The sequence below is a fragment of the Aquarana catesbeiana genome, linkage group LG01 (assembly GCF_042186555.1).
Source record: "Aquarana catesbeiana isolate 2022-GZ linkage group LG01, ASM4218655v1, whole genome shotgun sequence".
Lineage (NCBI taxonomy): Eukaryota > Metazoa > Chordata > Amphibia > Anura > Ranidae > Aquarana > Aquarana catesbeiana.
The window spans coordinates 85,851,779-85,877,087 of NC_133324.1; the positions used below are offsets into that span (position 1 = coordinate 85,851,779).

The 25,309-nt window shown below is 42.0% G+C and overlaps 1 protein-coding gene across 1 annotated transcript in view; it reads left to right on the forward strand.

The window, feature by feature from the left end:
• The window catches only part of SLC1A3 (solute carrier family 1 member 3), a 121,058-nt gene that overhangs the window by 14,767 nt on the left and 80,982 nt on the right, over positions 1-25,309 (forward strand). The window contains exons 2-3 of the mRNA XM_073621283.1: positions 7,738-8,009; positions 18,339-18,476. Coding sequence (XP_073477384.1) covers positions 7,829-8,009; positions 18,339-18,476 — 319 coding nt within the window. The 5' untranslated portion in view covers positions 7,738-7,828. The remainder of the gene's footprint in view (positions 1-7,737; positions 8,010-18,338; positions 18,477-25,309) is intronic.

The window sequence follows — 25,309 nt, forward strand, 5'->3', positions numbered from 1 at the left end:
CGATCGGATTTTCCGACAACAAATGTTGGATGTGAGCTTGTTGGCGGAAAGTCCGACCGCGTGTACGCTCCATCGGACATTTGTTGTCGGACTTTCCGCCAACAAATGCTGGCTAGCAGGCTCTCAAATTTTCAGGCAACAAAATTTGTTGTCGGACTTTCCGATCGTGTGTACACAAGTCCGTCGCACAAAAGTTTACGCATGCTCGGAATCAAGTACGAGCCAAGAGAGCTCGGTCTTGTAAAACTAGCGTTCATAATGGAGATATCACGTACGTCTTGTACGTCACTACGTTTGTAATTATTGGCCAACATTTGTGTGACCGTGTGTATGCAAGACAAGTTGGAGCCAACAACCTTCGAACAAAAATGCATGGTTTTGTTGTCGGAAAGTCCGATCGTGTGTACGGGGCATAAGTCAACAAAGTGAATATTAATTAAGACATAAGGTTTGGTTATGTTAAGTCTGCTAAAGTTCAACGCTCACTACATTTTTTCTATGATATCCACTGTAGAGAGGCACTTTCCTTGTTAAAGGAGTTTATTTATTTATACTGCATAACAGAAGTTAAGAATAAACAGGCATGAACAGAGAAGGTGGAGCTCAGTATAGTATGATTCACCTGATAAGATGGGCTTGCTATAAATGATGAATTATTATTATATATATTCAAATGTGGTTATCAGAGTAGGAAGTAGAGGGGCGCTTTCATACAGCAGTCGGCTACAGGACAGGTGGAAGCTGAAAGGCTGGGCACTGGGACCAGATAATTTGGAGGAGGACCTGGGGAGAAGCAAGCATGTGATTGGTTGCTAGGACATGGTTGGTCCTAACAACCAAACGCTAGCACTTTGAACAGTAGGCGGCAGCGGATGCTGTCAGCCGCCGTAAATTCAGGGACAGCTCTGATTACTGCATAGCCTGTGGTGTTGCTGAGCGGCGATGCTGTGGCAGCAGGGACACTGACTGGGTATTTGGGCAGGATGCTCTGGGGGTGTTTGGACCCAGCAACAACTGGTTGGTTGGGAACCGGGCCCCTCGAGATGCCCGAGCCTCTTACATGTGTATGGGCTGTCCCCCCTCATGGCACCCCTGAAAATGTAATGTAGATATAACCATTTTAGCAGGGATTCCCTAAGGCCCAAAAATTATTTCAAGAGTTCCTCCATAGTAAAAGAAAGACTGCTCTATACAAAACTAGAAGAAAAGAAAGTTTGGCTGAATTTGGGGATTTAATTCTCTTCAACACAAATTTCCGGCTTGGTTGACTCTAGAGATTGTATTTGTGCCTGTATGACTTTGGTAGGTGCGTTCAATTGAAAGCCACTCTGTAAATCTCTGTATTAATCAGGGCTTTACAAAAACATAATACGATACAATAAGAAAACATAATTCAATAAGGATCAATTGCTTTGCATTAGTCTCTGAAGCCAGCATTATTTAAATTTCTAAATAAATAACCTATAAATTTCTAACCATTAAAACTTCTGTAAAGTCTTCTAATAATATGCAAATTAGCTGATCTCTTCACCCAAACACAAAAACTAACTTGTCTAAACCCACACTAACCATGGCTGAGAGTCATGCTGTGTTTGTGTCCACCCCTACCATTGACAGTGATCATGTGCTGAGAAGGAGGTAGGGCCATCCACAGCTCCTATATTTTTAGTCTTTCCACATGAGAATGACTGTTTTAGGCACATGACACAGTAAATAGAGTTTTGTTGTTACAGGAGGGGCTGTTGATCTGGAGGTATATTGACACTAAGGGGCTGATTTACTGAATGAATGTTCACTTTGAAAGGGAGTTTTTACTTATCTCAGTAAATTTGGTGAAACTTGAAAGAAATACCCATTCACAAGCAAGGAAATTTAAAAAAAAACAGCATTTTTGATAGCATACGATTGGATGATGGATGTCAGCAGAGCTTCACCTTATTCAGTAAGCTCTGGGGAAATTTGATTGCAAAGTAAAAACTCACTTGCAAAGTGAAAAGTCTATTTGCCTTTTTGTAAATCAGCACCCGATGTCTTGAGCTCATATGTAAAATAATGCTTAGTGTAGTTTTTACAACATAAGTTGCTGAAAGGAAATGCAGTTTCTGTGCCAGTCATGCCTTTGCCAAGTCGGCCCCTCAGTATGTTCTATATACTTTTGTTTTTCCCTCAAATTCCACTTTAAATTACTATGGAGTCAAATACTTAATTCTCAACCCTAGCAACGTGACCAATAACTCACAACAACCAATAAGATGTTACCTTTCTTTCAACAGTCAGGAACAAAACAGATAATTATTGCTTGGGTGTTGTGCGTTGAGTCAAATATTAAGGTGGTTAAATATATTTAGGCAGGGCACAGACAGTTCGAAATTTGTCCGATTCACAGAGGCCGACCAAAGTTCAGTCTGTGTGTGGCTCTTTCCTGTTCAACAGAAGTCAATCACTATATGAACTACTGTTGCATGGCCACGCTGGAAAACTTTAATCAACCAGAGAGCCCCACTGTCAGAATACAAGACAATACAATGTCCTAGCAGAAGGAAATCCTCCATCCACCTTGCTTGTGTGGATGGGGGAAATCCATCCATCATACCCAGGCTTACACCAAAAGAAACATTGCATAGGTTGTATCAGTAATTTTATTGTAGTAGAAAGATTTTCTGTGCAGAGGTTTTCATTGGATGAAAGGCTAATGTTTCCAACCTTCATCAGGATGCCTCTGTCTGTGTGACAGGTCAAGTGCTGTCTCCTCTCTAAGCTGCCCACACCCTTGCCCCCTTTAGAAACAATGCAGGGTAATATCCCTGCAATATATGTGATGCCGTTGAGGTACCACCCATAAGCCAAAGCTTTCAGAAGAATAGGGAAGCCTCTTTCTCTATTTCTCTACCCTCTAGACATAGTATTAACGCTTGTGGTGGGGGATGGGACAACCCAAGGGTATTTTGTGTTTCCACTCTTGGTTCTGTTGGAACTAGGGGTGGGAAGGGGGCTATTCTACTGCTGCCAGTGTCTTTCTTGCACATCCATAAGGTGGCCAGTGATGGTACAACACCCGTGCATGTATGGTGAAGTTGCACCATCCTGGCACTAATCTTCACTTTGCTCCACTGAGGGCTTACTTACTTACTTACTGAGCAGTGTTAGCAAAAACAAAATTGAATCATGAAAGGAATTTTTAGGTGCATGAAGGAACATGTAGGGATTTGTACGTGCCTACTAGGGATTTTTTTTTCTATGTTTCAATTTAGCTGCCACCCTCCCCAACTGCTTACATTTACCTTTCCATCACTTTCCTAAGATTCATGTGCCCATGGGGGCAAAAAGGAGTGCTGTATTGGCTCGAAGTTGTACTGGTCATGGCTTACACAGGGATAGGGGCTGTTTCACTGCCTCAACTAGACAACATTGGCGTCCGGCCATTGGTCACTCATACACTTAATGCAGTCACATGGGAGAAATGGAAATGTGGGTCACGTGCTCTCCATGACCAGAATTTCCAAGTATTTTCATAAGCTCCTAGTGGCTGAATAGACTGGCAATGAACTGGAGCTTCCTTGGTGCGTACATAGATATACATCAGAGACATTGGACTTCATTCACAAAGCTGTATGGAGCACCTTAAAAAATGCAGTAAAATATCGCTCAGCGTTTTTTGAAACATTTTTTGGCATGCACAAAAAAACATTACTAAAATATGAAGTCATGCAGTATTTTAGAAGTGAAAACATGCAGTAATTTAACGCTTGGAGACAGCGTATTTATGTACAGTAGTAAATACCGCATTGTTACCAAGCGGGGGCGGCCGCGGGCAGCCGCCAGCATCCTTAACAACCAGTAACTGTCATGGTTGTTAAGGAGCGGGCTGTCACCGCGTCCTTAACAACCAATGAGTCAGCTGTCAGCTGAAACTAAAAAAATAAAAATAGAAAAATTAAGAAAAAAAAACAGCGTGCCAATCCATACCAGGCTCTTCTGGTCTGGTATGGTATGAATTTTTTTAAAATGGCGTGGGTTCCCCCCCAAAAACCATACCAAACCCTTATCCAACCATGCAGCCTGGCAGGTCAGGAAAGGGGGAATCATACCAGGCCACATGCCCTCAACATGGGGGGGGGGGGTTTCGATTGGCCCATGCAGTACATACAGTAGTTTTGAATAATTTGAAGAGGATTGTACAAAGACTGTACAAACAGATTATAACATATAAATGACCACATCTTGCTACTGACATTTGGGAAACCTACAGGGTGATAAGTGCCTCCCAGTATTAGCCATGCTCTTCATGCAAAAAAAAAAAAAAAAACATTACCTGCTTGTTGAAATTGTACCGTGCAGTGGGGCCAAACTTTCTCGTGTTCTCATCAAGTGTGTGTGTGGTGATAGTTATATTATAGTCTTTATAAGCTTTTTATATTGTACATGTGAATGGATACTCAAGCATTTACATATTCTGGTACAATATTTTTTATTGAGACAAAAGGAAGCAAACATGACACCATAATGCTAGTAGTTGTTTCCCACACAGGGAAAAATAATAGCGGTAACAATAACAGTATCAAAAGTTACATTTTATGTATACTACATATAAACCACCTGTCCTGACCAACAGGGCTAAAGGTGGTCCCAAACAACAGGTCGGAGGACCCAATTCGAGATCAAAGGAAAACACAAGATAAAGGGAAGGGGAGAGGAGTGGTGATGGGCCTTCAGCCTCATCGGAGAAGCATTTACTTATTTTTATCAACCAGTGAATGAGCTTTAAAACAAGCCCACACTGACCTCTGTAGCATTCAGGCACTCTGGAGCAATTCATCTTCAAAGTTCATGGCAGGAACAAAGCGCTAAGCTTGTTCTGGTCCTTCATTGGACAACCCTGCTTCTCCTTCTTCCCCCACTAAGGAACTACATTTGACATTAAAAGGTTGGGAGACAGCTAAGTCACTGCTGGGAGAGGAAAGAGATAGGAGATATAAGGCATTGAGACAGCCACCTGAAGGACTTCAGTTACTCTGCTGGGAGTCATAAATATTGCATGCAGCGCAGTGCATGCAGCTATAATATAAGCTTGTTTGCAGCTTGCAACACCTGTTTCTTGGCTACAGGTTCACTTTTACAGTAAATAATAATTTCTGCATATGTTAATGTTTTAAAATCCTACTTCTTTTATATTTTCTAAATGGATCTGTACATGGAGGCAGCCATATTTGCTTAATGCATATGCATCCTGCTTTGTAATGCTGCGCTGGAAGGTGGTTGTCTTTTGCTCTGGAGCTATTTATATAACACTGGACAGCAGAAAATTTAATTGAGTTGTCTCCAATAGTGACCAGTCTTGGACCATAAGTATGCTTATTTAATCCTCCCAGAGAACAAAAGATGTAACTTGAATGGTTCCTACCACTTCTTCTTCCTGCTTTCATTTTCTAATTTTTACAAATATCCCATATATAAGTCTGATATCAGATAACTGAATCTTAATGTGACCATCTGATCACATCCAAGCAGTGCTTTATCAGGGATGATGACCACATTACTAAATCTAAAGGGGGTTACATAAAATTAATGTCCAGGAGATACACAAAAATTACAAAAAGATTCAATCTCAACGGTCATAGTATTGTTGATTGCCAGTTTGCTTTTTTCATTAGTTCTCCTTTTATAAGGCAAGGCAATGGGTTCACTTAAAGCTGAACTTCAGATTTGAACACAAAAATACCCTTGTAGCAGATCCCCCACACCCCTTTGCTCTGCAATGGTTAGTTGCTTGTTAAAGCGGAGGTCCACCCACTTTTGAGAGGTGGTCTTAAATGAAAGACCACCTCTCCACCGCTCGTTTTTGGCTAGTTAAAATTATTATTTTTTTCTTCTAACTTACCTTTTTATGAAGTACAGCCTGTACTTCCGATCCATCCGGTCCGCGGCAAAGGAGGTCATATCCTCTTCTTCGGCGAGCCCCCCCCCCCCCCCCCCCCCGATGTCTTCTGGTACATGTGTGTGTCCCAGAAGACAAGCTGGCCATTAACAAAGCGCTGCACGACTCATGTGCAATAGGAAACGGGCATTGAAGCCGCAAGGCTCTACTGCCTGTTTCCCTTAATTAGAATGGAACATCGCAGGATCCCTGGACAGGTAAGTGTCCTTATTAAAAGTCAGCAGCTACAGTGTTTGGTAACTGCTGACTTAAAAAAAAATAAAAAAAATTGCGGGTGGAACACCGCTTTAAGTTTAGGAGGTAGAGGAATAGGGTGTATTACCTAATTTTTCGCATTGGCAGGCTCCCTCCTCCAACCAGCAGTCACATAGGGGTTTATTTACTAAAGCTGGAGAGTGCAAAATCAGGCTCATTTCTGCATAGAAACCAATCAGCTTCAAGGTTTTATCACCAAAGCGTAGCCTCCCTGATGGTATTCCCGAGTGTGGCTCGGGGTTAAATTTCAGCACCATTAGTGGTAACCCCGAGCCACACTCGGGATTGCATTGCAGGATCCTGGTGCAGTATACTTACCTTGTCCCCGGGATCCTGGTATGTCCCCCCCGTGGTGTCTGCGGGCTCTGTCCTCCGCCTGAAGCCGAAGCCTCTCTGTGCCAGTCTCCGTTCCCTGCGAGCGTCGCGACGCACAGGGGCGGAGCCTGGCGGCAAATTCAACAAAATGTAAAAATCATAACACATACAGTACTGTAATCTTACAGATTACAGTACTGTATGAAATTATTTCACATCCCTTTTGTCCCCAGTGCTTTGTAAATTTCCCTGCATGCAGTTTTATATTATATATACTGTTCTTTCTGCCTGGAAACTTGAGATTGTCCATAGCAACCAAAAAGTGTCCCTTTGCGTCAAAATTGGCTTTAGACCAGCTAGAAAACAGCGATAGTAAATTAGAACACTTGCATAATTGAGCGAGAGTGAATTGTGGGGAAATGTATTTTATTATTATTATATTATTATTTTTTTAAAATTATTAATATTTATTTATTATATTATAATTTATGATTTTGTGTTTCAAACTTCATCATACCCGGGATATCTACTAGACTCTTGTTTGGACAGATTTAAGTGTGTTATTGTTAAGAATTACAGGCCTACAATTTAAAACGACAAATTTCCATGCAAAATAATTGTACCGCTTTCAGCACCTAAAATCCGACATAATCATACCGCCAGGGAGGTTAATTGCTCAAACTGAGGTTAGAAGCTTATTGGTTTCTATGCAGAAGTGAGCCTGATTTTGCACTCTCCAGCTTTAATAAAAAAAAAAAAAAACATGCTGACATCATTAAGTACAATGCAGGGCCAGTACCCCTGCATTGTATGTGGGGACGGCAACGGACCACCCACAGCCAGGAGATTCGGGTAGAAGAGGAGACTACTGAAGTATGTCACCTTATTGTTCTACCTCCTTGACCTAATGAGTATTTATTTATCCCTTGCAGTGTGGAGGGCAGGTAATTGTTGTGTAATTCCCGGAGTTGGGTTTAAAGGGAGAACAACACATGACCATATGTAAATCCAAAGACTAATTTACCGCAATACTTGCCTCAATTTTTAAAGGTTTTTTTTTGCAATGCAAAATGCAGTTTATTTCTTTATTGTGCATGATAATGTATGTAATGTTACCTCCTTCAATGAGATGTGTGTGAATACTACTAGCAGTCATCCTCAGTAGATAGAAATGAGCTGATTCTTTCTTTTATTGGATTTTCATAATAGTTTATTCACATCTTATGTTACAGTTCGGCTGCGGCTGACCCACCGTGTTTGATCATCCACTGGAAGTTTCTGTTGCCATTGACCTGAGAGTAGAGGCATCTTTATTTAGCACAGATGACTAAAAGCAACGGGGAGGATCCAAGAGCTGGAAACAGGATGCAGCGTTTCCAGCAAGGTGTGCGCCAACGCTCTATGATGGCCAAGAAGAAGATGCAAAACATAACCAGGGATGACGTCAAGGGCTTCCTACGACGGAATGGCTTTGTGCTTTTTACTGTCATTGCTGTTGTGGTTGGTAAGTACTCTTCTTAGTGATTTTTTTGTTGTTATGTTTTATGTGATGTTACCTGAGCGAAGGTGGTACATTGGGATTTAACATAAACCTGTCACTTACGTCACTCATTGAAGACAGAGTAACAGGTTCTTTGATAGCCTTTTCCCTTTAGTTTATGATAATTTTCTTCACCTCGTTCATCTGCCATCTTTGGGTATAGAGGAGAATGGGCCCCTCTCTTTTTGCGCCCACAATGCATTGCTCAGCACTGAAGTGGCCAAATGTCAGAAGCCCTAGCCCTGTGAGCTTAGACAGGGCTTTTTACTCAGGACTCCGGCAGTTAAATATAGGTCGGCAAGGGAGCTAAGAGATGGTAAATATCAGTAGCAAAAGAGGTGGACTATCAAGAGAACCTGTTACTTTATTCTGACTGGCCAATAACTTTAAGTGTTTTTCACACCAGTATCTTAGGAGCCACATATAGAAATGTATTCTACTTGACTGAAATACTTGATGATACCCACCACAAATACACTATATTACCAAAAGTATTGGGACACCTGCCTTTACACGCCCATGAGTTTTAATGCCATCCCAGTCTTAGCCCGTAGGGTTTAATATTGAGTTGGCCCACCTTTTGCAGCTATAACAGCTTCAACTCTTCTTGGAAGGCTGTCCACAAGGTTTAGGAGTGTGTCTATGGGAATGTTTGACCATTCTTCGAGAAGTGCATTTGTGAGGTCACTGATGTCTTTATGGACCTTGTTTATGCACTGGTACGTAGTCATGTTGGAACAGGAAGAAACCATCCCCAGTCCAAAATGTCTTGCCATGCTGACGCCTTAAAAGTGCCCTTCACTGGAACTAAGGGGCCAAGCCCAACCCCTGAAAAACAACCCCCACACCATAATCCCCTCTCCACCAAATTATTTGGACCAGTGCACAAAGTTCATAAAGACATGGATGAGCGAGTTTAGGGTGAAGGAACTTGACTGGCCTGCACCTCAACCCAATAGAACACCTTTTGGATGAATTAGAGTGGAGACTTCAAGCCAGGCCTTCTCATTCAACATCAGTGCCTGACCTCACAAATGCTCTTCTGGAGGAATGGTCAAACATTCCCATAGACACACTCCTGAACCTTGTGGACAGCCTTCCCAGAAGAGTTGAAGCTGTTATAGCTGCAAAGGTGGACCAACTCAATATTGATCCCTACGGACGAAGACTGGGATGGCATTAAAGTTCATATGCGCGTAAAGGCAGGTGTCCCAATACTTTTGACAATATAGTGTATCTCTTGATATAGTAGCTATGGCTTAACTACTGGTTGCTATCTTTACAAACTGCTCACTTATTTCAACTTTAATTCCGCTACCCTAATCCCATTGCCTTGGGGATTCCCTTTTTTCTCTCCATACTGCTTACTCATATCCCACCCAATAGGTCCTTCCCTCTGCCCCCCCCACCACCCCCCCGGTTCCCTTCTTTTCCCAGAAGTCTGTAGGGTTCTCTCATTCTTTCTTTTCCTCCCTCTCTTCATTTTTCTTGCACGCTAAATGCTAAATTCCCATCAAGTCCCCCCCCTTATTTTTTCCTCTCTCCCTTTTCTCCTTTCATTTCTTGTCCTACATCCCACTTCTTTTTCTTTCTCCTCTCCCTTCCAATACTCCTATATTTATAGCCCCTCAGGATATGGTTATTCTAGATGTTTTACCAGTTATATCTAATGGTTTAAAAGTGGATTCATGACACACTCTGCATGTTTTCTCATCTCCCTATGGTTGGCATATACATACCCCCCCAACCAAAGCTTCAGGCCACACTTCACTCTATGGGGGTACGGCTAGATTTTTTTACTCTGCTTACACTTTCAGCTCTGTGCTTAACTTGTTTTTGTATCTACTAACCTTATACCATTTAACATTGTAACCATGCACCCAACCAGTATCCTAATGCTACCTTTGGTAAAAGGAATGTATTACTTAATGTGCACTAAATGACCTTAAAGTGTTACTAAACCCACAACTGTTAAATCAGTCTGTATATGCAGTAAAAGCAGGTTTGTTATACTCTTCTCTGACCCTCCCCTTTTTCCACAGTCCCCAATCCATCTCCTGATAGTACAGAGCCTTGGGGACACTCTGCACATGCTCAGTTTGGTGTGTGTTGCTACTTGTTGCTACTTACTTGGGAGAGTGCATGTGATCATCACAGGGCCAATCAGAGGGTCAGGAGTCATCATGCAGCCTCATAGGACAGTCATAGCCGAATGAAAACTCCTCCTACAAGCTTTAACCAGTGCTTAGCTGGACACTGATAGAGACAGCACAAGATCGCTATATACTGTTGATAAGAAAAGGTATTTAGCAGTTTATAGTTACTAAAATAATTGCATTTCCATGTTTTGTGTACTGTGGGAGACCAGATATAGTGAATGCAGGGTCCAGGTTGGGTAACACTTTACCCAGAAAAAACCTCAATTCAATCATTTGGAGAGGTGTTCACCTACTTTTGTCCATATAGTGGCGTGATGGTCAGATGCCCTTTTTAATTCAAAAACATGTCAGCACCCAGCTGTAGGGGGGATGCCATGTAAGGTAATGGATGCCCCTATCCATGCCCTTTGGAATTTGCAGCACTGCCAGGGGTAAGAGAACCGATCCTGTGTATGTTTGATTACATAAGTTAAGCTGGCCACACATGGATTGAAATGTGGCCAGTGCAGCAGGGACTGGACCAATTTCGATCCGTATATGGCCACTGTGATTAAACAGATGTCAGTCTTTTGATCGATTTCTGTTCAACTGCCCTGTTGACAAAAAATGTTCAATCAGTGTTGCAGGCTATGCAGGAACCCGCACAGATGTCCCTGAAATTGCCCCCAAAGTCCTACCGACATATGCGGGTTTGAAATTGTGCGAGTTCAGCTGAACATCCCCACACCAGTGTGAACCTAGGCTGAAGGAGATGAACTAAAACTGCAGCCCTCAGAATCTGGTGCAGCTCTGCATGATAGCCAATCAGCTTTTAACTTCAGCTTATTCAATAAGCCCCAGTTTACACTTATGCAATGTGAATTTGGTACAAATTTAAAGCAGCGATTTCTCATTGCGATTTCTGCTTGCCATGTGCAATTTCAATGTGAATTTAGTGTGAATTTCTGAGGAAAGTGGTCACATCTGCAATTTTATTTTCTATAAAATCTAGGCAAAAAAAAATAATATACATTTTGCTATGATGTGGACACTGGACTTCAATTTCAATCTGGTCCCATAGAAGTGTGTGGAGCTGAAATGTGTGCCTCACTGCACTAAAGTCGCACAGTACCCTTTTTTGACTGAATCAAATTTGCACCGCATATATGTGAACAGCCTTCATTGGAAATGATGCTTTTTTTACATGACATGCCAATCTATGCTTTTTGGATCGCATCTGATCCACAAAGGATTCGCATAAGTGTGAAATAAAAACATGGAAGCTGATTGGTTTCTATACAGGGCTGCACCAGATTTTGTACTCGCCAGTGTTAGTAAATCAACCCCAATGGGGGGGTCAAAGTTTAGCTATTGTAACAGTCATAGGGAAAGGGGAGACATGATTAAAACCTTTAAATACTTCAAGGAGGGGAATAAGGTTCAAGAGGGTAGTATGACCCCAAACTAACTGGAAGAAAGTTCAAAATTAATCTTAGAAAGTATTATTTTACTGAAAGAGTAGTGGATGCTTTGAATAGACTTCCAACAGAGGTAGTAAGTCAGTCAACAGTAAGTGGCATCAAACGTACTTGGGACAAATATAAATATATATACACAAAAGTTAACAAAAAATGCAAAAACATTAGTAAACAAAAAAAATGAAAAAAGGGCAGACTCCATGGACCACTTTGTCTTTTTCTGTCATCACTTTTCTGTATTTTTATGTTACTTTGTAACACACTATATTGCCTAATATTGGGACGCCTGCCTTTACACACACACGATCTTGCGCATCTGGAAGAATGGTCAAACATTCCCATAGACACACTCCTAAACCTTGTGGACGGTCTTCCCAGAAGAGATGAGGCTGTTATAGCCGCAAAGGGTGGGCCAACGCAATATTGAACCCTATGAACTAAGACTGGGATGCCATTAAAGTTCATGTGCGTGTAAAGGCAGGTGTCCCAATACTTTTGGTAATATAGTGTAAAAAATACACAAGCAGGGAAGAGAGTAACATATGTCCAAACTGAGTACCAGAAGTACATCTTCGCTAGCACACCATGGATCAGCACACAAGATTGTCCAAAAAAAGGTTTTTAATCGAAAACGGTCACATCACAAGGGAGGTGCAACGTTTCGGGGCCGCGCAGGACCCCTTCGTCACTTGCCTGACGAAAGGGTCCTGCGTGGCCCCGAAATGTTGCACCTCCCTTGTGATGTGACCGTTTTCGATTAAAAACCTTTTTTTGGACAATCTTGTGTGCTGATCCATGGTGTGCTGGCATAGATGTACTTCTGTTTGATGCTTCCGGAACCCAACTGGTAATCGTTACAGCACCCGCTAATGTTCTATTGCCATTTGTCCGGGAACGTGTGCGACTGGAATATCGAATTGACTCAAATTGAGTACCACACACCAAAGCTGTCTGTTAGATATAGCATTGTTCTTTTTTTTTTTCATTAAATATTATTTCCGCTGTTGTAAAAGTACAAAAACCACACTAAACAGTGCTATCAATTAAAACAAAACAAAAAGAGAAAACTAACCGGAGTGAGTTATTGCCCATCTCAGTCCTCCAACTATACATATAACCTCTGCTCTGATACACAAACATCATTAGCAGATTGCTTTAGGAGTTCTCAGCCACCATTGCATCTGAATCAACCCATCTGGACCATATTTTCGTAAACGTTTTTTGGGCACCCCCTACCCTTATATGTCATCCTATATAAAGGGATATCTGAATTAACCAGTTTTTCCAAGTAGACAATTTAAGGACTTCTGTACGTGTCCAATTCAACACGATCAGTTTCCTGACATAAAAGAATAAGATATGTAAAAGGGATTTAGTGTAGTTATCCATAGTGTCATCCTCAATCGCCCCCAAAAGGCACAGTAAAGGACTGCATATATTTTGAAAAGCAAAGATATCTGCCAGAAATTCAGTAACATACGACCATAATGGCCGATTGGAAACGCAATTATTTTAGTAAATATAAAGTGCCAAATACCTTTTCTCATCAGCAGTCTATAGCAGTCTTGTGACTTCTTTCAGTGTCTGGTTAAAGCTTGTAGGAGGAGTTTTCATTCTACTCTGACTGTCCTATGAGGCTGCAGGACAGTGCAGCACAGTGCTGATTGGCCCTGTGCTGATCATATGCAGGGCTGCTGAGTACAGACTACCTGACAGCCCCCCCCCCCAAGAAAACATTAAAGCTATATTTCACTAATAATACAGTAAAATCATTATTAGCACACACAAATACAACATAACTCACTGAATTCAGGCTAAATCTAAAAGATAAAACTAAGTTAATAAATAAAAATGAAGATGAGATGAAAAAATATACAGGCTGGGCAGTTGGATCTCCAGGATCAGAAAGACAGAGGGAGAGAAACAAAGTTACAGAGATAGCAAACTCAGGAGCAGAGCTAACATTAAAGACAACACTGGGAGTGTGAAGGGGACACAGGAAGGGGGGTTATAGGAACGACTGTCTCTTTCTTATCAGATAAAAGCTGGCAGCAGGGAGAGCCCAGCTTTCAGCTGCTGGAGGAAGAGTTTTGCAATTGTCATCCATCACTAATCCTCCTCCCTGTAAGGGCCGCCCTGTGTGCTCAGACCTCCTACAAGAGGACCGGTGGTCCACCCCCTATCTGCAGCCCTGATCACATGCACCCTCCAAAAAAAAAAAACTGAGTGACTCCAAAGAGGCTCTGTCTTATCAGGAGATGGACTGAGGACAAGGGAAGTAGGGGAGGATCAGAGAAGACAGGTTTAAACAGCGTTTTTTCCTTTGTATAAAATGCAGAGGATTTACCCCTTAGGTTCCACAGTGAGTATAACAAGCATGCTTTACTGCATATACACACTGATTTTACTGTTGTGGGTTTAGTAACATTTTAAAGAGGAACTGCAGTCTGCTCACATAATTTGTAATAAAAACATATTTGCCATTCTGAAGCTTCCCTCCAACCACTTTGCATATTATTTTATATATATACTGTGATTCTGTACTTGCCAAATATGCTGCAGAGATTTCCCTCCACTGAGTCTGGCTGCAACCATTTTAACTGTGGGCAGCTGAAGCTCCTGCCTGTTCACTTCCTGGATTTACACAGACACACAGAGGCACACCTTCAGCTCTGCAGCCCTGCAGCTCTCATTGGCTCTTTTATGACTCACCCCCCCTCCCTTCCTGGCAAACTCTCACGGGAGTGAAAGAGAGAGAGCTGCGCGTGATGTCATAAGCCTAGGCTTTTTACCAGACAAGTAACAGGAAGTGGGCTATATAAGGTATTTACTGGCAGAAAAAAAAAATGTTTTACTATCCAAAGTTAAAACAACAAGGGCAGAAGATTTAATATTTGGAAAGTTGAAAAACTTACTGAAGGTCCACTTTAAGAAGTGTAAATAAAAGTGTAAAACAAATTCCAATCTATTTACTACAGGTTGGACTTGATGGACTTGTGTCTTTTTTCAACCTCACCTACTATGTAACTACTAATGCTAGCAGCATAAGGATTACAAATTGCTAATGTTGACTGGGAGAGTTTAGTTCCACTTTAACACTAGTTTAATTTAAAATGCATTTAATCATATTTTGCATGATTGCATTTAGATCTGCATGAAATAAAGGTTTACATTTTTGTAAAATGTTACATTAAAGCAGTGGATTGTTCAACAGGACCATCTCATACCACACACAGTGGCCTTTCATTCAGTTGTTGCTGGTCATCTGCAATGATCAAGAAAGCCTGAAAATATGAGGTAGCATGTGCTTTCCATTGCAGCACCTTGTATCACGACCACCCAAGGAGAACAAGTGGAGGGCTCCTCTGAACAGAAGCATAATCCTCCTATTATACCCAAACCTTTAACAGGTGGACATCCTTGGAAAAACTGTTTATTCTGTTCATTTTGGTACTTTGGTATGTTCCTTTTAACACAGGGTGTTTCTGAATAAGAAAAACAAGGAGTCATTTAAAATGGGGCCTTTTAAAATTAATTTCCATTTTTCTGTAGTGGAATTTGAGAAGCCCCTACTATATGTTTGTGTTGTGCTCCCATCCACACATCATACTTAAATTGTTTTAGGTATGATGTTATTATCTTTGGTATGCTGTGTGAATGGGAGCACATGGCAAAAATATAGAAGGGGGTTTTCAAATTCAACTGCAAAAGTGGAAATACAAAAAAATATATGTTACATACCTTTTTAGTCCTCATGCACACGGACGTTTTTACAGCTGCTTTTTTGAGCTTTTTTTGCAGCTTAAAAAGGCCTGTCTATGTTAGTCTATGGCTTCATGCCCACCTAGGCGTTTTTGAGCTGCAAGTGGCATAGGCGTTTTTAAGCTGTAAAAAAAACCCAGGACCAGTGGGTTCTGAGAGACGTTTTTCAGCTGTAAAAACACTCCAAAGCTGAAAAACGCTCAAAAACGTCATTCACCAACGTTTTTTAGCGTTTTTGATCCATTGAAAAAAAAAAAAAAATTTTGAAAAAAAAAAAACGCTCAAAAACGCTAACGCGGAAAAACGCTCAAAAACGCTCAAAAACGCTAAAAAACGCTATTGCAAAAACGCTGAAAAACGCTGAAAAAAGTTTAAAAAAATCACTGCAAAGATACTGGCGTTTTCATAACGTTTTTTTAACAGCCTGTGTGCATGAGGGCTTAGTGGTTTGTTTGGAGCAGAATTATACATAGAAACCCTTTAGGCAGCTTGAAATTTTTCAGTAGAGCTTACATTGTGCAATAGAACAGTGGTTCCCTTTTTTCTGTCAAGTCACCCTTTAAAAATTATGGACAGTCTCGAGGCACCCTATAAAAATTATGGACCGTCTCGAGGCACCCTATAAAAATTATGGACAGTCTCGAGGCACCCCATAAAAAATCATGGACAGTCTCGAGGCACCCCATAAAAAATCATGGACAGTCTCGAGGCACCCCATAAAAAATCATGGACAGTCTCGAGGCACCCCATAAAAATTATGGACCGTCTCGAGGCACCCCATAAAAATTATGGACAGTTTCAAGGCAAAAAAGACATACTAGGGGTATTACCCCTTAAAAACATGAGTTTTTGTTCCTACACATAAAACTAAAACCAAAACGAGCACCCCTGAAGGTAGAATTTCTATCCCACATATAGTGTCATACACATATATTCATTACATATAACTAAATAATATTACACCTTGTATATAAAACATATTATAGCAGGAAAGGATAACTTGTCCCCATCCCAACACGTTTCACCTGTGGTGGCTTCTTCAAGGGTTATAGGGTTATGTATGGTTTGGAACAACACCTATATGTGTCAACAAACACAAGTGTAACCCTTCAAAACAACCCCCCCAACCCCCCCCCCCCCCGTGGGTGGTCCAGAAGTCCCAAAGCGAAGTCTGCAGCCAAGAGGAACAGTCGCTGAGGGGTTGCCACACTAACATGAGGGACAAAGATGCATGCCTCCATATGGGTCGCCTCAAAAAGAAAAAGGGTAATCATTATATTTGCGAATTTGCTTGATTTTCAGAGATATATTAACATAATAAAGTTTAAAGGAAAACTTTCCAAGGAAAAGCAAGGATCCTGCCATTGCTGAGACTGGCAACCCTTTTTTTCTCTTAAATAACTTTAACGTTTGAGTGTAAGTCCTCTTTAAAAAAAAATCCAAGTAAACAAAGCAGTTCTGTATGTACAACAGCCTTTTTTCAAAGAGTTTTTAGACAAACAATAATACATCTGGTATATGATCTGCAATTTAAGGGATGAAGCCAAATGATATACTGCAAATAATGACAAACCACTCAATTTGTGACCAACACAAATGTAAATATGAAGATTTGACTGTAATTACATAAAGCCAACAAACCCCATTGGATTCATTATTACTAGTTTTGAAAATTGGTGCAATTTAAAACCCGCTTTTAAAACCATCAGAAAAGCAGAGGTCTGTGTTGCATACATTAACATGTATATGGGTAGGTCACATTCTTCAGTGTAGTTTGGGAACTGTGGGTCTAGTCTGTTGCTGATTTTGAACATTTCAAAAAGACTGGCCCTGTATTGGGAATCCTTCTATGGGACTGAGATATTCTGTAAATAAGCTTGCTCTCAGTTTCACTCTAGGCATCTGAGGTGCACTCAAAGCACCCCTCCTCAATGTTTACTACTAAGGCTTAACACACTGCCTCTAAGCAATACCTTTCTTAAACTGTTGGAAGATGTCACACAATTAGAACCCTACAGTATAAGAAAGGAAACCTCTACAATGATAATGACTTGGCAAAACCCAGATGCATCCATTTACACCATATGGCAAAAGCTTTTGGACACCTGTATGAGCTTGTTGGACATCCCATTCTAGAACCATGGCCATAATATAGAGTTGCGCCCCCCCTCCCCGCTATTCTTGCTTAGAGTCTATAGCAGCCTCCACTATCCTAGGAAGACTTTCCACAGGTTTGTGGAGTGTGTCTGTGGGAACTTTTTCCCATTCAGCCATTCAATGTTTCAAGAGCACGGTGGGCCTCTTTTTCAAGATGATCGACAGAGGTACTAAAATAGGGCAAGATAACCTGGACCTGGCTTTAATTCAAGGGGTTACATATAGAGTTCACTTTAAACCCTGGACCCAACTGCAGGATACTAAAGTTTCTATTCTAGTGTTCCCTAACCATTTTTCTTGGAGGCAATAAAAAAGGCCTGTTTATGCTCCAAGGCAGTGCTTACACAGGAATAAGAATTCCCCCAACACCCCAACCTGACTGCCCTGGGTGGGACCTGGAGAATGGCTGTTTCGGGCAGCAGAGGAACACTGGGAAGAAAATTCTACAAAATTGGGTATGCTTTTAAAAAACAAACTACAGGTCCAATTTATTTTTAGGCACTTGTTTATAAAAAATCAAATTTTGGATTGGTAACTGTACTGTAAAATGTATGTTTGCAGCAGCTGGAAGATACAAAGTGGTGAGAAATTATTTGAATCAGGTGACAACTGACACATCCTAAAAATTGAATTTCAGAAAGTGTGAAGCTGATACATCTCAGACATAGTCTTTATGTTCAGAGCCTAGATATGCTACTGTGATGTGTATATGTTATCACTGGTTTCTTAAGTGTGATTGTTTCTGTCCTGTCCTATAGGTATCATCTTGGGGTTTTCTGTCCGATCATATCACATGACCTTCCGGGAGATCAAGTATTTCTCCTTCCCTGGGGAATTGTTGATGAGAATGCTGCAAATGCTGGTTCTGCCCCTTATTGTGTCCAGTCTGGTTACAGGTAAGGAGAAGACATCTTGTCATTGTAGTGTATTGATGATAGAAGCTTGCAGAGCACAAAGACCAGAGGCTTTATTCATTAACCCATAGCTACCAGAACCAGAATTCACGCTGAAATCAGCCTAGTAAAAGGTGGGTTATGACTGGTTGCTATTTTGTTTTCTCTAAACGCAGCTAAACTGACCATACCCAGCTTCAGTTAAAAGCTCAGTCTAAGTGGCATCATTGAAAAATCATTACCTGCATTTATTTGTGTTTAGAAATGTCCTCCAAAAGCATATAAACGCAGATCTAACAGCTAGTGTGAATGAGGCCTAATTAGACCTCTGTACTGGACAGTAGCAGTGTAAATTAGGCCTAATTAGACCTCTGTACTGGATAAGCCTGCATGTCATATGAACATAAAGCAGCTCCAAGTTCTTATACAGGGCAACCTCAGCCATTTGAAAACTTACATGCAGGACTCTCTTTATACCATCTCTGTGATTCTTTGTGTAACAAATTGCATATATGTACACAATGTATATATATATATCCTACTGACATCCTTCAATGTGTAGTGGGTTGTGAGGCATAGTGGGTGCAAAGATGGTGAAAGTCATTGGGCGCCAGACAATTCTTGGATGTAAAAGAGGTTTTATTTCTTTTGACAATCCTTTTTGTATTTTTGGGGGAAAGAGGGTTAGGGCCAGGACACCCTTAAGTAGTTATAGATTCAATTGGCAGACTCAGAGACTTCAATAGGAGGACAGCCATGCAGGGAAAGGCCCCAGCAAGGCGCCACTTCTGCACATGCACGAATGCTGTCTCCTATGGCAACAGTCCTTTAACAGTTCCTAAGGGTCGGTTCACACTGGGGCGACTTGGGATCCGACTTGTACGCCCTCAAGTCGCCCCAAGTCGCCCCAGAAATAGATTCAATGGGAGTGAACGCTAGCGTCTTAATAGACACTACTGAAGTCGCTCCGACTTTAGAGCGTACTCCCTGTACTACTTTGATCCGACTTGGTAGGCGACCTGTACCATAGAAATCAATGGAAGTCGCCTCCAAGTCGGATCTCTCTGTAAAGTCAAGCGACTTTGCAGGGAAAACCCCTCCCTCCCCCCCTCCCTCCCAGAGAGCTGATTGCCCTGTGATTAGCCACAGCCGAAGTCGCCTGTCATGGAGGCGACTTCAAGTCGCCTTGTAATTTGCTGAAGTCGCGCTGAAGTCGCGCTGAAGCCGCGTTGAAGTCGCGGTACAAAGTCGCGCTGAAGTCGTGTTGCCCCAGTGTGAACCGACCCTTACGCAAACGTAACAGTTCTTTCAGCTCCACTACAACTGCCTCTTGTAGTTCTTCAACACTGAGCTCCCAGCCTCTCACTAGACCCTCTGATTCACTGACTCTGAATCCCTTGAGCTCCTCCAGAGTTGGCGGTGGTATCTCCCTCAAGTGTCACCCTATACTTCCCTGCTGGGTCCCTAGCTTGGCACTCCAGATACTTCTCAAGCTTCACCCCTGCTGACCGGCGAGGTCCCTGGCTTGACTCACAAGGCTGCCCTGCAAGCGTCTCCTCCGCTGGTTGGGTCCCTGACTTGATCACTGCCTAAAGTTTCCAGATTCTCCACCGTGCCCATTCGGTGAGAATATGGTTCCGGTACTTTCTTCAGTTACTCACTGTGGTCCCTGGTAAAAGTGGTTGGTCCCTTTGTGGCGGCAGCTTCCCTTCTACCTCTGACAGGTTCTCCGGCCGACAGAACCGTCACTCTCAGTTGGACTGCAAGCCGCAGTCCCAACCCTGTGCTGCCCTCTCACTTCTGGATAGGCCCTTACACAGCCTGACAGCCAAATGCCCCCGGGATAGGCCTAATCTCTGGCCCAGCAGCCCGGGGTGGACGACACACGTCCACCCAGACAGCCGTCCAGGTGGCACAGAACACAGATCAACTAACCTCACCGAATATATAGGTTCTCCCAGCAGGTCAAGGGATTCAAGAAAACCCCCGCCCATTGGCTGAGATACCCCATATATCCATAACCTGACCTTGGGTTGCCCTTCTCATATCTAGTACCATCAAGTTCCTGGCCACCTAGCGGTGGAAGAGAAAAGTGCAACAAGGCCAATCTCTACCAATCGACCAAGATGACTATATATATATATATATTGCATATATCTAAAGTTCACATACCTAAAGTTCATATTCTTTATTAATATTTAAATAAAGTTAATACCTCCTCTTGACTTGTCACAGTATACATTTAAAAATATATTTAAAAATATATTGTATTTTCCCATATAAATTGTGTATTTCTCTATGTGCACATTTATCTAATGCTCATTGTTTACCTCCTTTTACTTCTCCTGGTTTTTACCTGTTGATCCTGTTAGTTGTTTAAATGCCACCCCTTTTCCTTATAGGGGTGGCAATGCTGCTGCTGAAATTACAGCAGCGTTGTCACCCTGCACGCACAGCACTTGCAGTTCCGCCTGTAAACTGAATACTGCCCATTACCAGTACAGGAAGAAATAAAATCAGGAAGCTGAAAAAGGTACATTAAAAAAGGTACTTTACTGCACATTTTTGCAAAATTCATGAATAGCTGTGTAATGCTAATGCTATTGCAGTTGCCACTATAGTCTTGCCATCTATTTTAAAGCACTATTCCTATTACTCTGGTGCCTGCTGTGCGGACTGAAGATCTGTGGCACAAATCTTAAAGCGGAGTTCCACACAAAAATGGAACTTCCGCTTTTTGGAACCCCCCCCCTCCGGTGTCACATTTGGCACCTTTCAGGGGGGAGGGGGGTGCAGATACCTGTCTAAGACAGCTATTTGCACCCACTTCCGGCATAGACTCCCATGGGAGTCTACGCCTCTTCCCGTCCCCACCGCGCTGTCTCCTGGGAAACACACAGCTCCCAGGAGAGAGCGGGGACCACTTGGGACGCGCAGCGCGACTCGCGCATGCGCAGTAGGGAACCGGGAAGTGAAGCCGCAACGCTTCACTTCCTGATTCCCTCACCCAGGATGGCGGCGGCAGATGCCGAGAACCGAGCGGGTTCTCGGCGTCGCCTGCCGACATCGCTGGACCCTGGGACAGGTAAGTGGCCATGTATTAAAAGTCAGCAGCTGCAGTATTTGTAGCTGCTGGCTTTTAATATTTTTTTTTTGTTGGCGGTGTGGGTGGACCCCCGCTTTAACTGGCACTCTGTCAGTTCTGGCATTTCCCAAAAGGGTTGGACTGTTTGCCTAATGCAAGTTTATGAAGGATGCCCAGGTTCAAATCTCACTTAGGTCGATGACTGTTAGGCCATCTACAAAACTATGTCACAGCTATTGCACCTGTCATGGAGATCTCGTAAAAAGACAATGGTGTTGGTCCTAGTATGCAGACATTAGCTAGGCAGGTACAAACCTTAAAGTGAGCCCTGAAATCATGGTAATAGCAGGTATTTGTGGTGTGTAATCTTAGGCAGGAATTGTGTTGAGCGCTGTATTTTATTTGTATTGCATTTGGACAACACAATAAGAGAATGTTGTCCATCAAAATAGATAGCAACATTTAAGTCTTAAGGGATACCTTATGAACTAAAAACACTCACACTAGACCAGCTATTCTCAACCAGGGTTCCATGGAACCCTAAGGTTCCTCCAGGGGTTGCTAGAGGTTCCTAGAGGTTGCTAGAGCAATTTGTGCATCTCAGATAAGTAACTACTGGCACCAATGATCGTTTTAGCTATCTGTAGGGGGGGGACTCTTCCCAGTGACAAATGTAAGAAACATTCTTCCCTTTTAACCATCACACTAATGTACCGTGAGCTTTAGATATGTCAATTATTAGCAGGGGTTTTCTGAGATTAGAACGTTTTTTCAAAGGTTTCTCCAGGTTAAAAAAGATTGAGAATGGCTGCTTTAGACTATGGACAATACAGACTCCTTACTTTTCATATACAGTACATTTTGTGGCCTCCTATATTCTATTAAATGAAAACTCAAATAAAGTGCACCCATATTTATTTTACGCCCTCTGCAACTTACCTTAAAACTGTAGGGTTGGCACTGCCTGATGCAGATGCCAATAACTTCCCATTCTGTTCTTGTAGGGCAGTTACAGCATTACAAATCACCACTGTAGGGAAAGTTGAAGCTTGAGAACTGCTGTCAGCTTATCCCATGGTACAACGCAGGGCCTCAATAACTAATGTAGTGATGCCCTGAATTGCACTGTGGTTCAACGTCTACTTAAAAAAAGAGTTGTAATTTATCTGAAATGTTGCATAAAAAATGAAGTGCTATTTTTGTCAAACTGTTTGTGTCTGAAGTATTTTCACTTAATTAAAATGATAAATAAAGATAAAACTTTTAGCAAATAAAATTGTAAAGCCCCGATTGTGGCGATTTTCACTGTTGTTAAATTAATGTGCCCAGGAGGTAAGCTGAACTTGCTGTAAAGGGTATCATATCTTTTTGAAGGTGTCCAATAATTCAATTTCTTAAGGTGAACTCCAGCCTTACCTTTAGGCCCCATGCACACTGGACGTTTTTACAGCTGCTGTTTTTGGCTTCAGGCGTTTTTTTTTCTGCAGCCAGCGAACTCCCCAGCATGTTATCCTATGTGTCCATGCACACATAGGCTGTTATTAGTGTTTTTTGGCAGGGGCGTTTTATGGCTGGAAAAAAACCCAGAACTAGTGGGTTTTAAGAGGAGTTTTTCAGTTGTCAAAATGCTCTAACTCTGATAAAAGCCTAAAAACACTGAAAAACGCAGCTATTCGGTACTTATCAACGTTTTTGAGCCATAAGCTTTTGTGGGAGTATAGTTTTGCCAAAAAAAAAAAAAAAATTAAAAAAATGCTACAGCTAAAAAAAAGTCTGAAAAATGCTACTGCAGAAACGCTGCAAAACTCATTCTACAGCTACAGCTTTCTACAACTAACGTTACTGGCGTTTCTTATAATGTACAGTGTGCATGAGGCTTCAGTCTCTCACAGATGCTCAGATAGAAAGCAATTGTGCTGTGAGTTAAAAAAAATGACTTGCTAAGCTATTGCTAGACTTGCCAGGCTTCCCAAGTTTGTTGGACAATTGCATCAAGTGTGCATTGCATGACACCAGATGAACTTTCTTTGCAAACATTCTGCAAGTCTGCTGCAAGTTCTGGTTGTTATGTTGTGCAATGGTCATCCCACCACAGGGGTCACTGTGGCTGAATTTTCATGCTGTAGACTTGCAGAGCTCTTGCTGTAGACTCACCACTGCAACTTTGCTCTTGCGAGACACTTGCCACGCAAATTTGCTGCAAATTGGAAAAGTGTCAACTAGAACTTGAGCTTCAAGTGCTCTGCAAGTGTACAACTTGCCAGTGAAAATGTGCAACAAGTTACCAGACTTAAAATTCAACACTGCCACACGTTTGTGGCAAGTTAACCTTGCTATCTTGGTGTACAATCTCTTCTCCTCCTTTCTGAAAATGCTTAGTCTTATTTAACTGCACAATATGAGCTTTTCACTGTGGCCTGCTGCAGCATCTGAAGAACATATAGTCATATAGGTCAGTCCTCCAGACTAGTGTCCACCCAGCAAGGCATTTTGATATTTGCATAACTGCTCTCAAGAGCCAGGCCATTGCTTGCATCAGGACCAAGGATTCTGGAGAGGAGTGATAAGGCAGGGCATTGTGATGTTTTCAGGAAGCTATGTACAGCACCATGCTTGCCCCTCCCACCAGCCATGATGTAACTGCATTCCACATGGAAGCACCAGAGACCCAGTGATGACATCATTGAGTCTAAATATGGTATGAAAATGGAAGGGTTTTATTTTAAAAAACGTGTATTATCTTGTTGATGAACAGGGTCTGGAGAAGCAGTGAAGATAAACTATAACCAATTTAAACTGTAGCTTTAAGGGTATTTCCTTGGCACCAGGTGTCCCACATCAGGCAGTGACATGCTGCCAGCAGCTCATGATTTTAGGAGCTTCTTGAAGTGTTACTAAACCCAGGACCCTGCATTCACTATATCTGGTCTCCCATAGTACACAGAACATGGAAATGCAATTATTTTAGTAAATATAAACCGCTAAATACCTTTACTCATCAGCAGTATATAGCAGTCTTGTGACTTCTATCAGTGTCTGGTTAACGCTTGTAGGAGGAGTTTTCATTCCCCTCTGACTGTCCTATGAGGATGCATGACCCCTGACCCTCTGTCTGGACAGTGCTGATTGGCCCTGTGCTGATCACATGCACCCTCCCAAAAAAATAAAAAATATCGCTAGCAATACACACCAAACTGAGCATGTGCAGAGTGCCCCCAAGGCTGTGTTCTATCAGCAGATGGTTTGGGGAGAGTAAAAGAAGGGAGGATCTGTGCATACAGGATCAAACAGCCCTTTTTACACAATGCAGATGATTAACCCCTTAGGTTCCACAGTGAGTATAACAAGCATGCTTTACTACATATACAAACTGATTTTACTGTTGTGGGTTTATAACACTTTATGCACCGTCTAGGAACTAATTAGGAAGTTGGTATCACCTTCTAGCAGTTCTTCTAGAGCAGTGATGGCAAACCTTGGCACCCCAGATGTTTTGGAACTACATTTCCCATGATGTTCACCTACACTGCAGAGTGCATGATCATCATGGGAAATGTAGTTCCAAAACATCTGGGGTGCCAAGGTTCACCATCGCTGTTCTAGGGTTTCATTGCAGAGGGATAGGTGACACAGGCAGTAGTAAAATCTCCTTTTTTTCTGTCCAGTGGGGAAGTGTCATGTATATCTTTTCTTCCCTTACACCAGGAAAGGAAGTGACAAAATGAAAGTGCATAGAGTAGGAGAAGGTTGG